The sequence below is a fragment of the Lagenorhynchus albirostris genome, chromosome 2 (genome assembly GCF_949774975.1).
Source record: "Lagenorhynchus albirostris chromosome 2, mLagAlb1.1, whole genome shotgun sequence".
Classification (NCBI taxonomy): Eukaryota; Metazoa; Chordata; class Mammalia; order Artiodactyla; family Delphinidae; genus Lagenorhynchus; species Lagenorhynchus albirostris.
Genome location: NC_083096.1, coordinates 142,614,952 through 142,629,655, shown reverse-complemented (window position 1 = coordinate 142,629,655; position 14,704 = coordinate 142,614,952). Strand labels below are relative to the sequence as shown.

The 14,704-nt window shown below is 34.8% G+C and overlaps 1 protein-coding gene across 1 annotated transcript in view; it reads right to left on the bottom strand.

Annotated features, from left to right (window-relative positions):
- TUT4 (terminal uridylyl transferase 4) overlaps positions 1–14,704 on the bottom strand; it is a 143,301-nt gene that overhangs the window by 53,491 nt on the left and 75,106 nt on the right. Inside the window, exons 5-9 of the mRNA XM_060140062.1 lie at positions 9,993–10,170; positions 8,114–8,202; positions 6,701–6,752; positions 4,434–4,503; positions 2,689–2,815 (exon numbers count right to left, since the gene is read on the bottom strand). Coding sequence (XP_059996045.1) covers positions 2,689–2,815; positions 4,434–4,503; positions 6,701–6,752; positions 8,114–8,202; positions 9,993–10,170 — 516 coding nt within the window. The remainder of the gene's footprint in view (positions 1–2,688; positions 2,816–4,433; positions 4,504–6,700; positions 6,753–8,113; positions 8,203–9,992; positions 10,171–14,704) is intronic.

The window sequence follows — 14,704 nt, the reverse complement described above, 5'->3', positions numbered from 1 at the left end:
CAGAGAACAATCAACAGCAATCTCATGATATCAATTACAAGAATAAATTATATTCATATACTACAATTTTTCTGAACCCTCAAATCATGGAAAATCTGTGCTTTACTAAATAACATACAATGTGGATTAAAACTTCAAGATAAATAAAGCTGTTGGAAAAAAATATTTGAGAGGAATTATTTGAGAGAAATCATTTCTAGGTTTCTTACAATAAACTCAGAAAATGAAAATCACTGGGAAAAGCTCTTTGCAACTAACACAGCTGCCAAAAATGAGACACATCGCTCTGTTGGAAACAGAAAGGAACCACTCTGCAACCAGCTTTGTAACACGTTTTTTAGTGTCCTTCACTGATTGGTATGTTTAGAATCAATATAAATTTGAGTAACCTTTTCAAAGAGACCACTTTAGGAAACAAAATTTATAGGCCACTTTTTTTTTCCCAAATGAAAATAAGCTGAATACCATTTATAGTCTTCTAACACAGTCTAATTACTTAAAAGAACAAAAGAAGTGTGTGAGAAAACTAAGACTATTTATGACCACTAAAAAAATTAAGGCATAATTAAATAGTACCATCCCAGAGGCAGCTATTTATTCCTTCATTCCTTATGAAGCCACTAACCTTCCTGGAGTTGATAAACTTAGTTTCCTGAGTAATGGCTAGTCCTTGTCTACCAGTCTCATCCCATACTCTGAGAAACTTTAGTTACTAGGGTTGTCACACCAGTCCTATCCCTGCTGACTTATCGTTGTTTAAATAATCTCACTTGCCAATTGAACAAAAAAGATTTGTGTAGCATTTTAGAATTCAAAGTATATTCTCATTCATTATCTCATATCACTTTTGAAATAATCTCTCCAGATAGAAAAATTGAAGCTCAGATGGATGAAGTGCCTTGCTCAAATTGATATAAATATCTAGTATAAAAATTAGAGTTGGAATTGGTTTATTCCATTTCACAGCACTAAACTTCTGTAGTATGCCAGGCATTATGCTAGGCACAGAATATAATGAGATAAATAAGAGGAGGTTCACCCTCCCTCAGACTGGTTCACTGCTCCCAGTCACTTCCAAGGATTAACAATCTTTCTGAAGAACTGGGCCATGTATTCAACAAATATTTATTAAATGCCTACTCTGCACTGGCACAGTAACATAAGAAGCACGAGGACCAGCCGTGAATAAATAAAACAGACTAAACTTCCTATCCTTGCAGTTTATAATTTCATGGAAGAAAACAGATCACAAACAAATATATGAATATGTATGGAAGGTGGCAGTAAGTGCCATGAACAAAATAAAGCAGGGTAAAGGCAGAGAGAGTGATGGAGGCAATGCTATTTTATACAGGGTGGTCCAGGAGACTCTGGTAAGATGAAATTTGAGCAGAAACTTGAAAAAAAGTAAAAGAGTGAACCATTCTGGATATGTGGGGTAAGAACATTTTAGATGAAGGGAATAGCAAACACAAAGGTGTTAGGTATGAAGACACCCCAACTTAGGCTTTCTGACTGTTCCATACTTTTCAAGCTGTTCCTTACTCAGACAGCTGGTTCTGTCCCAACTATGGGGAGAATCAAAAGTCGAGACAAAATATTTCTAAAAGAATCCTCTGGCTGTTTTTGTTCTCAAGTTATCACTCCACCACTACCCCACTAACTCATCTTCTTTGTATAAGACAGAGAATTTACTCATCATTAGTCTAACAAGTAATGAATACTACACTGATGAATACTATATACAAAAACTAAAATCTCTCTCTCTCTAGTCATTTGGACTGATATTTACCACTCCTCGCCACCTCCAAGGGGTAACCTGGAGCACAGGGGGAACCACAGCCTTTAATAATATGTGAATTCTAATTTAGGAAACTTAGATAACGAATTCTTAGCAGTTGGCCATTCAGAAATTGCTGCAGGGGGGATTTCCCTGGTGGCGCAGTGGTTAAGAATCCGCCTGCCAATGCAGGGGACAGGGGTTCAAGCCCTGGTCCGGGAAGATCCCACATGCCACGGAACAACTAAGCCCGTGCACCACAACTACTGAGCCTGAGCTCTATAGCCCGTGAGCCACAACTACTGAACCCATGCGCCTAGAGCCTGTGCTCCGCAACAAGAGAAGCCACCTCAATGAGAAGCCCGCTCACCACAATGAAGAGTAGCCCCCGCTCGCCGCAACTAAAGAAGGCCCGTGCACAGCAACAAAAGACCCAATGCAGCCAAAAATAAATAAATAAATTCATTAAAAAAAAAAAAGAAAGAAATTGCTGCAGGTTACCAATAATTTAGAGGAAAGAGAATAATGTTCTAAGACAGACTGGGAAAAAAATATGCTAACAAAAGAATCTTAACTTGCATAACAATATCTTACAACCTTACAACCTTAACTTACAATTACAATTAAGAGTGAAAACTTGAGTCTCAAATACTAAGATGTGAAAGAGAATATTTCTACACTGAATAAAAGAGAATAAAGTACAATAATTAAACATTCTAAAGTATATTAATAAACTCTACATGCCTATGAAACTATTTTCATGTCCATTATCAGAACCTGCCACACCACTTTCTGTCCACAAATAACTATTTTGTCCCCATATTATTATGATTTATGTTACATGTTAGTGCAAGAAAAAGCCTCAGTTATCTTAAATGTTAGGTACTTTTTTCCTCTGTTCCACTTACCTTAGCCCAATAGCGAAAGGCTAACACCAAGGGAGTAAAGACAGGTTCCATTTTGCCAAGAGCAGCAAGTAAGTCAGTAGTGAGGCATGCCATATCATTTCCTGCACTCACTCTACAAAGTAAACCACTGTGAATGAGAAAGAAACAAATTTTCACTGTACTAATACCTTAAAAACCAGAATACTTCAAATCCTGTGGCTATCCTTTCCAGTCACCACAATTAACACCTAAGAATTCATAATAAAAACAAATGTTTTAACAAACTTAGAGCTAACAGAAAACTATATATCATTTCCATCACTAGAGTTCCATACAAATTAAAGATGTTTTAACTATCCATTTATACTTCAGAAATAAATTTTAACCTCACTTAGTATTTAATATTTAAGTTCATGAAAAATTAATTTCAAAAGCAGCATTAAGATGCACCAAAATTTGATTTATGTGAGGGGAAAGACATTGAAATCATCAATGTCAAATAGTACAACATACCTTCCTAGTCCATTCTTTTTACCTTGCACATGATAAAAACAAAAAATGAAATACTGGGGCTTCCCTGGTGGCGCAGTGGTTGAGAGTCCACCTGCCGATGCAGGGGACAAGGGTTCGTGCCCCAGTCCGGGAGGATCCCGCATGCCGCAGAGCGGCTGGGCTCGTGGGCCATGGCTGCTGAGCCTGCACATCCGGAGCCTGTGCTCCGCAACGGGAGAGGCCGCAACAGTGAGAGGCCCGCGTACCGCCAAAAAAAAAAAAAAAAAAAAAAAAAAATGAAATACTGAATTGACTAGCTATACTTCTTGACTCTAATTTTTCCTATCCAAGCTTTCATGACTTTATTGATATGCTATTTTCAGATTAGAGATCAGAAAGAATTTATCTATTAATCCACAAGTAATGCTTATATGTAAGTGAATATAGGAGCTACATTAAACGGAGTGACAGAATTGTAGAAGAAACATTTTTGTGGCAGGGAAAAGAATGTGACTGAGGTTGCCGCAGAGGCAATTTGACACAATGTGGTAGGAAAAACACTAGAAGTCAGAATACCTCTATTCCAATTCTGATTTTCCCCTGAATAATTTGAATTTGGACAAATCACTTAATCACTCCAGGTCTCAATTTTCTAATTTAGACAATAAGGAAGTTGAACTAGATCTCCAAAGATTCTTCTAGCTTTGAATAAAAAAACAGAGTAATCTTAAAATGTAAGAAATAATAATTAATAATCAATAAAAGAATATATTATTTCCATATTGTTTCCATCTCTCCCACACTGGTTTCAAATACAATTATTTCAGTTTCCTCTGTCAAAGGCATGTTGCTCTCTCAGTCCTATAAATATCTGAATAGAAAGCGAAGATCAATCTTCAATGACTCCTTGAATTTCAGTGAACTAAAAACTAGATTCTAATAGACAGACCCTTGAGAAGACAGTCTATTTCTTATTTATGTTTGAAATAAGCAAAGCAGTACCTAACATATAGTAAATGCTCAATACTGTTGGGTGAATAAACAAATGAAAAGTTTTGCATTAGAATGTTTTATTTTTAACTCTCTAATAACTCCATTTCTTGTTCACATGCTTTTAGCAGGCTTGCTAATTTTAATAAATAGAAACTAGCTTAGTCAAATTAATCCAAGAAGAAATCTAAAACAAAACTCTTCTCTCTTACAGATATCCACTGCATACTTGGTTGTTGTTAATTTTTTTTAAAAAACTTTATTTTCTCTTCATTGTTACCGACCTTTTCCGATCTTTGCACACCACAACAGGAACTTTAGCGTGAAAATCAGATTCCACATCTACATATAATACTAATAAAGAAAAAAAATAAAACATGTAAGCTAATGTCAACATCTCTCAAATGTCTGCTCTATGGTAAACATTAAGTAATCGTTTCCTTCTAAAAATCACTCTCACTGCTTCTGTGGGACAATCCACTCTTCTCGTTTTAAGCATCAACCCAACAGAATCTCTTACCTCTCTTGGTGTCATTTGCTGTATTATCACAAACCACAGACAGGCAGAGTCCCAAATACTGTCTGAACATTATAATTACCTTAAGAAGAAAGGTTTTAACATCCCTAAAAGTTTGAATATTTCCAAGTAAATATACAATCTAGTCAAAGTTGTTAAACCTTCATAGATATAGCAAACAGAAGACACCACTTACTTCCAAAGGCTATTTCCACAGGAGTCACAAAAGGAGAACCTACAATGCTTTGACAATATAGTTCTTTTAAATTATCCATGGCAGTAAAAGGCTAACTCTACTGGCCCTATTTCCTGTTAATATACGAAGAGTCTGCCAAAGCTCTTAAGGAAGGACTAACAGGTGAAGTACACTTCCACTCTGAAGTCTTTCTCTACATCTCCAAGGTAGGCCCCATGCCATAAAATACCTAATCTAAACAAAAATAGATGGATTAACATCATCTCATTTGAAGTTCAGAAAAAATCTCTTAGTAGTACCTGTTGGAATTATTAATCTATTCAAAACAAATGTGCTGAAAAGCTTCATGTCAGGAATTACATTATGCATGATGGATATGACAATGAATAGATACAAAGAGCTCAATTAGGGATTTGGAAAACAAATATATAAACAAATAAATCCTGCAGATAACAGGACAGAGGTCTTTAAAGAGTACAGAGGGCATAAAGGAGGGAATAATCAATTTTACATTCAGACTGAATTTTAGAAACCTATGTTATATGACTTAAGATGATCTATTCATGTATTTTAGTGGAAAACATATTTAAAATATTTTTGCTACGTTGATAGTGTCTAGTGAGTCTAAAGAGTGTCTAGTGAGTCTAAAGAGCTTATCTATATTATGCTTTAGAGTTTTTGTGCAATGAGAGTCAACTATTTATTACAGAAGAAAACTTCCTTTACAGGTTAAACTGGACCAAAATCATCCCTTAAATATTAATATCCCAGGAAAATGGCCAAAAAGCTGATAAATAACGGAGAGCTGATAGGGCAGACAGAGAGAAGAAAAGAACTTTAGAACTGACACTAGAGCCAATGAGAGGGTATGGCTAAAATCAATAAACTATCTCTTCTAAGCCAAACTGGAAATATTTTTGACAGGTAATTATGATTCATAAAATATAAGATGACAATAGTAATAATAATAACAATCACAGCAGCAGAAATTTAATAAGAAGGTACTGTAAACCAGGTACTTTTCTAAGCTATGGCTTAACCCATTTCATCCTCATAAACAACCCTCTCATCAAAAAGATACTACATTATTGCCATTTTATAGATGAGAAAACTGAAGCATTAACACTTAAGTAATTTGTCAAAGGACACACAACCAGTAAGTGGTACAACTAACTAAAATTTGCACCTGGAAAGTCTGGCTCCAGATTCTGAGCTCCTAAGCATTTACTTTATATAACAAGAAAAGCAGTAAATAAAACCAAGAAAATAATATTCCAGACTGTACTACATGACCTGGGACCTGCTTTGAGAAAGCTGTAATTTTTAAAATTTTTATTTAAAAAGTATTGTTACCTATATGAATGTCCTTTTTACATAAAAATCAATCCAGACAGATGAGCCACATATGAAAGACTTAGTAGGTATAATCTGGTTGATGTACTATAAATGATTAACATTGTTTTAAGTGGGGAAAAAACATATTTATTCAATGCATACACACATTTTTTCCCCAAGTCTCTCCCTAAATCTTCCTTCATCAACAATCTCCTAATGATTACAGGTTTTCTGTCTCATTTTACACAAGAAGCATTCATAATACTCAAAGGCAACATTTTGAAATTACCCAAAAGGCAATCATTTTTAATATATCAATTTTAAATATGATACTTTTGATCTGACATGTAAATGTTCTAGTACACCTATTAAATACATATGCAATACAATGACGCAAATATGCTAGTAGTTTTACTTTAACTTGGTTAGGCATACATAAACAACACAATGCATATATCTTTAAAGAACTTTCTTTAGAAAAACAAATTTAAAAAGAAACTCACCATTTTTTTTTAAAATCCCAAGCACTTGTATCAGAAGATCTGGATGATTCATCTAAAAGAAGTTTCAAATTAATAAATACACTAACTTCAAAGTTCAAGTTTCAGAACTTTAGAGAATACAAGTAAAATCATGCTCTGTATTTTAAAATAATGAAAACAGAATAGTGTTCTACTTTTATGTTTAGAAATCTTGTTCATGGATGAAGTAAAATCTAATAAATCATATAGTGCTATTATTCCAGCAACACTACTAGAATTAGTGAGTTCTTAGAGTGAGAAAAGATTCTGCAATTTCATATCAAAACAAATGAAAAAAGAAATCAGTTTACCAAATGATTTCTAAAGAGAAGTTGTTGAGATAAGAAATTTAAGGGATATTGACAACTGGCAGCATGGCCAAAAGGCTTAGATTAAAGTACTACTTTAAATAACAGGCATGTCAAATATTTAGCTTAAATGTGTACTTTGCTGCTATTTAAAAAGCATTTAATAATCATACCTTACTTGTAAGTTAACGACTATATCAGACTAGAAATTAAAACATCAAATTTTCACCCAAATCAAAACTCCTTGAGCATAAACTTATTATTCAAAAAGTTGAAAACACATCAAATATCAACTGATTATTTTAAATGTTTGATATGTCAGGAAATAAGCAATGTTAGCAATGCTAAACAATATTGGTATTTTGCTAATGGTCCTAGCCACTACTTATTAAAAGTACCTATAATGTGGGGCTTCCCTGGTGGCGCAGTGGTTGAGGGTCCGCCTGCCGATGCAGGGGACACGGGTTCGTGCCCCGGTCCGGGAAGATCCCACATGCCGCGAAGCGGCTAGGCCCGTGAGCCATGGCCCCTGAACCTGCGCGTCCGGAGCCTGTGCTCCGCAACAGGAGAGGCCATGACAGTGAGAGGCCCGCGTAATGCCAAAAAAAAAAAAAAAACAGTACCTATAATGTACCAGGCACTATACAAAACATACTTGGTATATATATCACCTTATTTAATATTGAAGTTATTATTCCTATTTTGGAAATTAGAAACTGAGGCTCAAGAAGGTCAAGTAACTTGCTCATTGCAGCCAAGATTTGAACATCTACAGATGTATGATTTCAAAATTCTTTCCTCTTTCTATACTGCTTACCATAAGCAATAACTGTTCAACACGTTCAAATACAAGCATTTTCCTTTTTTTGACCACCTTCCTCTTCTTTTTTTTTTTCTCATTTTCTTTAATTCCACCTATGCCTGACACCTAAAAAGTACTTTCCAAAAGCACTGTTAAATCATGATGGTAACATTCTACAAGCCAGAGTTTTATATTCTCCTATATCTTCTCTAAAAAGATAACCAATAAACAATACCAAGTACTAATTAAGAACCATACAGAAAAGGGTCTTGTCTAATTACTTACCTTGGGAGGAAATTTTATATCTATATTAACATCACTACTTTTCAGAGCAAACTTAGTCAGAGACGAGCCATACAACCTAAGTGAACACTCTGGAAATGAAGGAAAAATATCATAGCATGAAACAGCATGCAAATATGAGAACTTTAAAAAACAGTGATAGGAAAACTGCATATATTTCAACTCTGTGTCTTCCAATTCTAATACAGCAATTATAGAAGAATAATATCCTTTTCTAACTGATCTACAAAATAGTAAAAATGTTTCTCAGTTATAGGGTTCAGGAAGAGAGAAATAACTCATTCAAGTTCAGTGTTTAAACAGAATTTTAGTAGTAATTCATTTAGGAATAACTAGAAGTATGTTTCACATTTAATATGTAACAGTAAAGAATGTACTAACCTAGCTATAGCTACTGTCACAAACTACGTATTTTTTTAGATATTTATATTTACTTAAGAAATAGCTCTTTAAATGAGGAAGGGATCACAGACATTCAGCCAATGCTCTTTAAAAACACAAAGTGAAGCCAAGTCAATTGATACTGCAGACCTAAAACCAAAAAAAAACTCTGGCTTTCAAGAGTTCACAGAACAAAATAAATAGGAATAATAACATGCTACCTACATCTTTTGCAAACTATCGAATATGTTATTTCAAAAATCATAATACAGGGCTTCCCTGGTGGCGCAGTGGCTGGGAGTCCGCCTGCTGATGCAGGGGACACGGGTTCGTGCCCCGGTCCGGGAAGATCCCACATGCCGCGGAGCGGCTGGGCCCGTGAGCCATGGTCGCTGAGCCTGCGCGTCCGGAGCCTGTGCTCCGCAACGGGAGAAGCCACGACAGTGAGAGGCCCGCGTACCGCAAAAAACAAAAACAAAAACAAAAACAAAAATCATAATACGGTAAATTTTTAAATGATCTCAGCAGAGGGCAAGTTGAAAAATAACATGATTGGGACTGATCATGGGATGTTTAGTATGTTAGGAAGTGTTAAGTTTGTACTCAGTTGAATTTATAAAAGTCTACTTTTCAAGTTCACAAAATGTCTGAAAGTCATCCAAGTCATTAAAATCATAAATATTTCACTTCTATTCTTATAATAATAAGTAAATTATTCCTATGTATAATTTAAATTAGTATCAATGTGTTTTAGATAGAAAACTACATTATAGAAATAATAAAGAAAAATTAAAATTTCAAATTCTTTCTTATAAATCTCACAATGGCTTGATATAAAATTATAATTTATCAACTGTCTAAAATCCCTTTGGTGGTAAGAAACAAGTCTTACTTAATATCCATTTACTTAAATTCAGTATTAATGCAAAAAAATGATGCGGGCTAAGCAAATAATCTATACATAAATGTCTACCATAAACTGACCCAACTCCCCCTTGTGCCAAAAACATAAGCTTTCTGTAAAGAAAGATCAAGAGTCAAAAAAAGAAATAAAAGTATAAATTTTACCTCTAACTTCCTTAAAGTAAATTAATTTTCCCCACTATCAAGCAATAGGAATTTTATTCAGTAACTAGTTCAACTGTATATACTGAAATATATATGACTAAAATGTCCATTCAGAAGTCAATGATACTGAAAATTTAATATAAAATGTAATATTCAAGCACTAAGCAATTAATCTTGTATCTGACATTTTAAAAATCTTTTTTTCTTATTACAATATTTATGCTGTGCCGTAATTCTCCATTTTCCTTTTCTGAAATATCTCCCCCCCAAAAGTCATTTACAAATAACTAATCTACTGTTAAGATGGAGAAAAAAAGAGAAAGAAAAACATTAAGAATTTACCCTAAGTTCAAGAGGAAGCAAGAGGAAGAGTTGTGTCATTTTAAAAATTAAGTATAAAATGAAGCTGTACCTGGTAAAAATGCTGTTATAACCTTTGACATTTCCTCCACAATTTCCTGACGAACTCTGAGGTCATCATCTGTTATTCCTTGTTCTTTTGATAATTCAATAACTGCAACACTTAAAGCAGCCAAGTGGGCAAGGGAAGGAGGTGGCAGAGAACGAAGCTCACTTTCTTCCTGTTTTTCCTATTAGTGTGACGTTTAACAACAACAATATAAAAAAAGATTTCTATTTTAATGTCCTCGTATTTAGGAGAGAAGGACATAATCAACATACATGCACCTTCTATTGCCAGATTTAAGAAACCTAGGATACGGAACTGAACAAAAGAGACAGAGATCCCTGCCTTTGTGAAGCAGGATTGAAAGAATGAGAGGTGCTGTGGGGGAGGTTGCTATTAAACATTTAAAAAATAAAACCTGTTTTACTTTACTGTGTGCATAAATTCTGAAATGCTACATCAAAGCCAAGATTCCATAAGTAACAACATTTAGCTGATCATTTTGCTGCAGCCAAGAGACGTTGTCTTAGTTATAGCAGAAGGTCTTGAATGTCTCTGATTGGCATGTACAGTACCAGATTAAATGGTCACAGGAAAACATCCTAAACAATATCGCCATGTATTTGATACACTGCCTCCCATTTAAAACTGATTTCGCTGTTATTTTATACAAAACTAGGCAAAATGTTAAAAAAAAAACAAAACCTCTATTCTGCTAAAAGTTTGAAAGCCAATTTAAAGCAAGGAGCTGAAGAGGGACTATATTATATATGCACAACGATTTTTAAAATTAATTGATTACTCTGATTTTAAAAACTACATGCTAACTGCAAAAGCTACATGAATTATAAGAAAAAAAGAAAATCACCCACCAGCTCACATCCTACTATTCCATACATTTTTCAACATAACAGACTATACCATTTCTTTAATATTATAACAAAAACATTTTCTATTATCACATTTCAGTCAAAAAACAATCTCTTATTTTTTTTGAGATATGGAGCTCCCAAAAGAATAATCAAAAGTAGTTTATTTTTCCCGCTCCCCCACTCAATATAGTAAAACAAAGACTTTGGTCTATTCCTAATTCTATTCTTTGTTACCATATTCAGTCTTAATGTAAATCAAGTTTACCTATGGTACAGAATAATCAAACACAGGAAGTAAGACAACCTTGTTTTTATAAGTTTCTGAAATCATTTCTGCAACCTTAACTATAAACTACATCTTAGATGAGCATCTAAGTTTTCAGGACTACTTTCTTTTTAGGATTTACCCAAGGTATTAACAGCAATATACTTAATGAAAAAATGATACAAAATTAACATGCAACAAAATTATCTTTATTTCTAGATTGAAAATAAGAGGATAAATGACAGTGAACACTCTTCTATCTATGCTATCCCGCATGCTGCAGTAAGAGCCTGCACGCTGCGACTAAAGATCCTGCATGCTGCAACAATCCTGCTTGCCACAACTAAGACCCGGCGCAGCCAAATAAATAAAAATAATTTTTTTTTTGAAAAATAAGCCTATTCTACCTCCTTTAGGATACTGTTCCATCAAACATTCTCATTTATATCCTCATATCATTGATCATCCTGTCAACCTGATATCTTCATATATCCTCTGTCATAAATATGATCAATTAAATCCCTACGCTTCTGTAACTTACATTCTAATTAGAGAAAATAGACAACAGATAAATAAATATATATTATGATGTCAGGTAGTGTTATTAAGAAAAATAAAACAGGGTAAGAGGCTACAGACTGTTGGAAAGACGGTATTATTTTAGAATAGAATAGACAGACAAAGCCGCTCTAAACAGGTGAAGAGACCTGAAAGTGAAGAAGAGAGACATTTAAATTTCTGGAGGAAGAGCATTCAAGACACAGAAAACAGTAAATGTGAAAACTCAGAGGCAAAAAAGTACCTAATCTTATTTAAAGAGAGCAATATTTCTGAGGCTGAGTAACAAAGTGGTGACTGTGAAACATGATGAAACTGAAAAGTTAACTAGAAGCCAAATATTGTATAACCTCATGAAACTTGATAAGGGCTTAGAATTTTATTTTAAGTTGCAAAGGTACTGATGGGCTATAAGTAGGAAGGAACATCATATACTTTATTTATTTATTTTTATTTTTGTGGTACGTGGGCCTCTCACTGTTGTGGCCTCTCCCATTGTGGAGCACAGGCTCTGGACACGCAGGCTCAGCGGCCATGGCTCACGGGCCCAGCCGCTCCGCGGCATGTGGGATCTTCCCGGACCAGGGCACGAACCCATGTCCCCTGCATCAGAAGGAGGACTCGCAACCACTGCGCCACCAGGGAAGCCCTATCATATATTTTAAAAGAACAATTCTGGCTACTGAATGAAGAAGACTGGGTGTGGGGGGGCAGGGCAAGAAGTGAGATAAACTGGAAATAGTCCAGGTGAGAGATAGAAAACCCTTAAGCGTCTAAAAACAAATGTTAAAACTAATGAACAAAAAATTAAATACAAAGAAAACATATTAAAAGCAGCAAGGGAAAAACAACAAGTAACACAAAAGGGAATCCCCATAAGGTTAACAGCTGCTCTTTCAGCAGAAACTCTGCAAGCCAGAAGGGACTGGCAGGACATATTTAAAGTGATGAAGGAGAAAAACCTACAACCAAGATTACTCTACCCAGCAAGGATCTCATTCAGATTTCATGGAGAAATTAAAACCTTTACAGACAAGCAAAAGCTGAGAGAGTTCAGCACCACAAAACCAGCTTTACAACAAATGCTAAAGGATCTTCTCTAGGCAAGAAACACAAGAGAAGGAAAAGACCTATAATAACAAACTCAAAACAATTAAGAAAATGGGAATAGGAACATACATATCAATAATTACCTTAAATGTAAATGGATTAAATGCTCCCACCAAAAGACACTGACTGGCTGAATGGATACAAAAACAAGACCCATATATATGCTGTCTACAAGAGACCCACTACAGACCTAGACACATACAGATTGAAAGTGAGGGGATGGAAAAGATATTCCATGCAAATGGAAACCAAAAGAAAGCTGGAGTAGCGATTCTCGTATCAGACAAAATAGACTTCAAAATAAAGACTATTAGAAGAGACAAAGAAATATACTACATAATGATCAAGGGATCGATCCAAGAAGAAGATATAACAATTGTAAATATTTATGCACCCAACATAGGAGCACCTCAATATATAAGGCAAATACTAACAGCCATAAAAGGGGAAATTGACAGTAACACATTCATAGTAGGGGACTTTAACACCCCATTTTCACCAATGGACAGATCATCCAAAATGAAAATAAATAAGGAAACACAAGCTTTAAATGATACATTAAATGAGATGAACTTAATTGATATTTATAGGACATTCCATCCAAAAACAACAGAATACACATTTTTCTCAAGTGCTCATGGAACATTCTCCAGGATAGATCATATCTCGGGTCACAAATCAAGCCTTTGTGAAGTTTTAGCCACAACAATCAGGGAAGAAAAGGAAATAAAAGGAATCCAAATCGGAAAAAAAGAAGTAAAGCTGTCACTGTTTGTAGATGACATGATACTATACATAGAGAATCCTAAAGATGTACCAGAAAACTACTAGAGCTAATCAATGCATCTGGTAAAGTAGCAGGATACAAAATTAATGCACAGAAATCTCTGGTATTCCTATACACTAACGATGAAAAATCTGAAAGTGAAATCAAGAAAACACTCCCATTTACCACTGCAACAAAAAGAATAAAATATCTAGGAATAAACCTACCTAAGGAGACAAAAGACCTGTATGTAGAAAATTATAAGACACTGATGAAAGAAATTAAAGATGATACAAATAGATGGAGAGATATACCATGTTCTTGTATTGGAGGAATCAACATCGTGAAAATGACTCTACTACCCAAAGCAATCTACAGATTCAATGCAATCCCTATCAAACTACCACTGGCATTTTTCACAGAACTAGAACAAAAAATTTCACAATGTGTATGGAAACACAAAAGACCCCGAATAGCCAAAGCAACCTTGAGAACGAAAAACGGAGCCGGAGGAATCAGGCTCCCTGACTTCAGACTATACTACAAAGCTACAGTAATCAAGACAGTATGGTACTGGCACAAAAACAGAAAGATAGATCAATGGAACAGGATAGAAAGCCCAGAAATAAAGCCACGCACATATGGTAACCTTATCTTTGATAAAGGGGACAGGAATATACAGTGGAGAAAGGACAGCCTCTTCAATAAGTGGTGCTGGGAAAACTGGACAGGTACATGTAGAAGTATGAGATTAGATCACTCCCTAACACCATACACAAAAATAAGCTCAAAATGGATTAAAGACCTAAATGTAAGGCCAGAAACTATCAAACTCTTAGAGGAAAACATAGGCAGAACACTCTATGACACAAATCACAGCAAGATCCTTTTTGACCCACCTCCTAGAGAAATGTAAATAAAAACAAAAATAAACAAATGGGACCTAATGAAACTTAAAAGCTTTTGCACAGCAAAGGAAACCATAATCAAGACCAAAAGACAACCCTCAGAATGGGAGAAAATATTTGCAAATGATGCAACTGACAAAGGATTAATATCCAAAATTTACAAGCAGCTCAATAACAAAAAAACAAACAACCCAATCCAAAAATGGGCAGAAGACCTAAATACACATTTCTCCACAGAG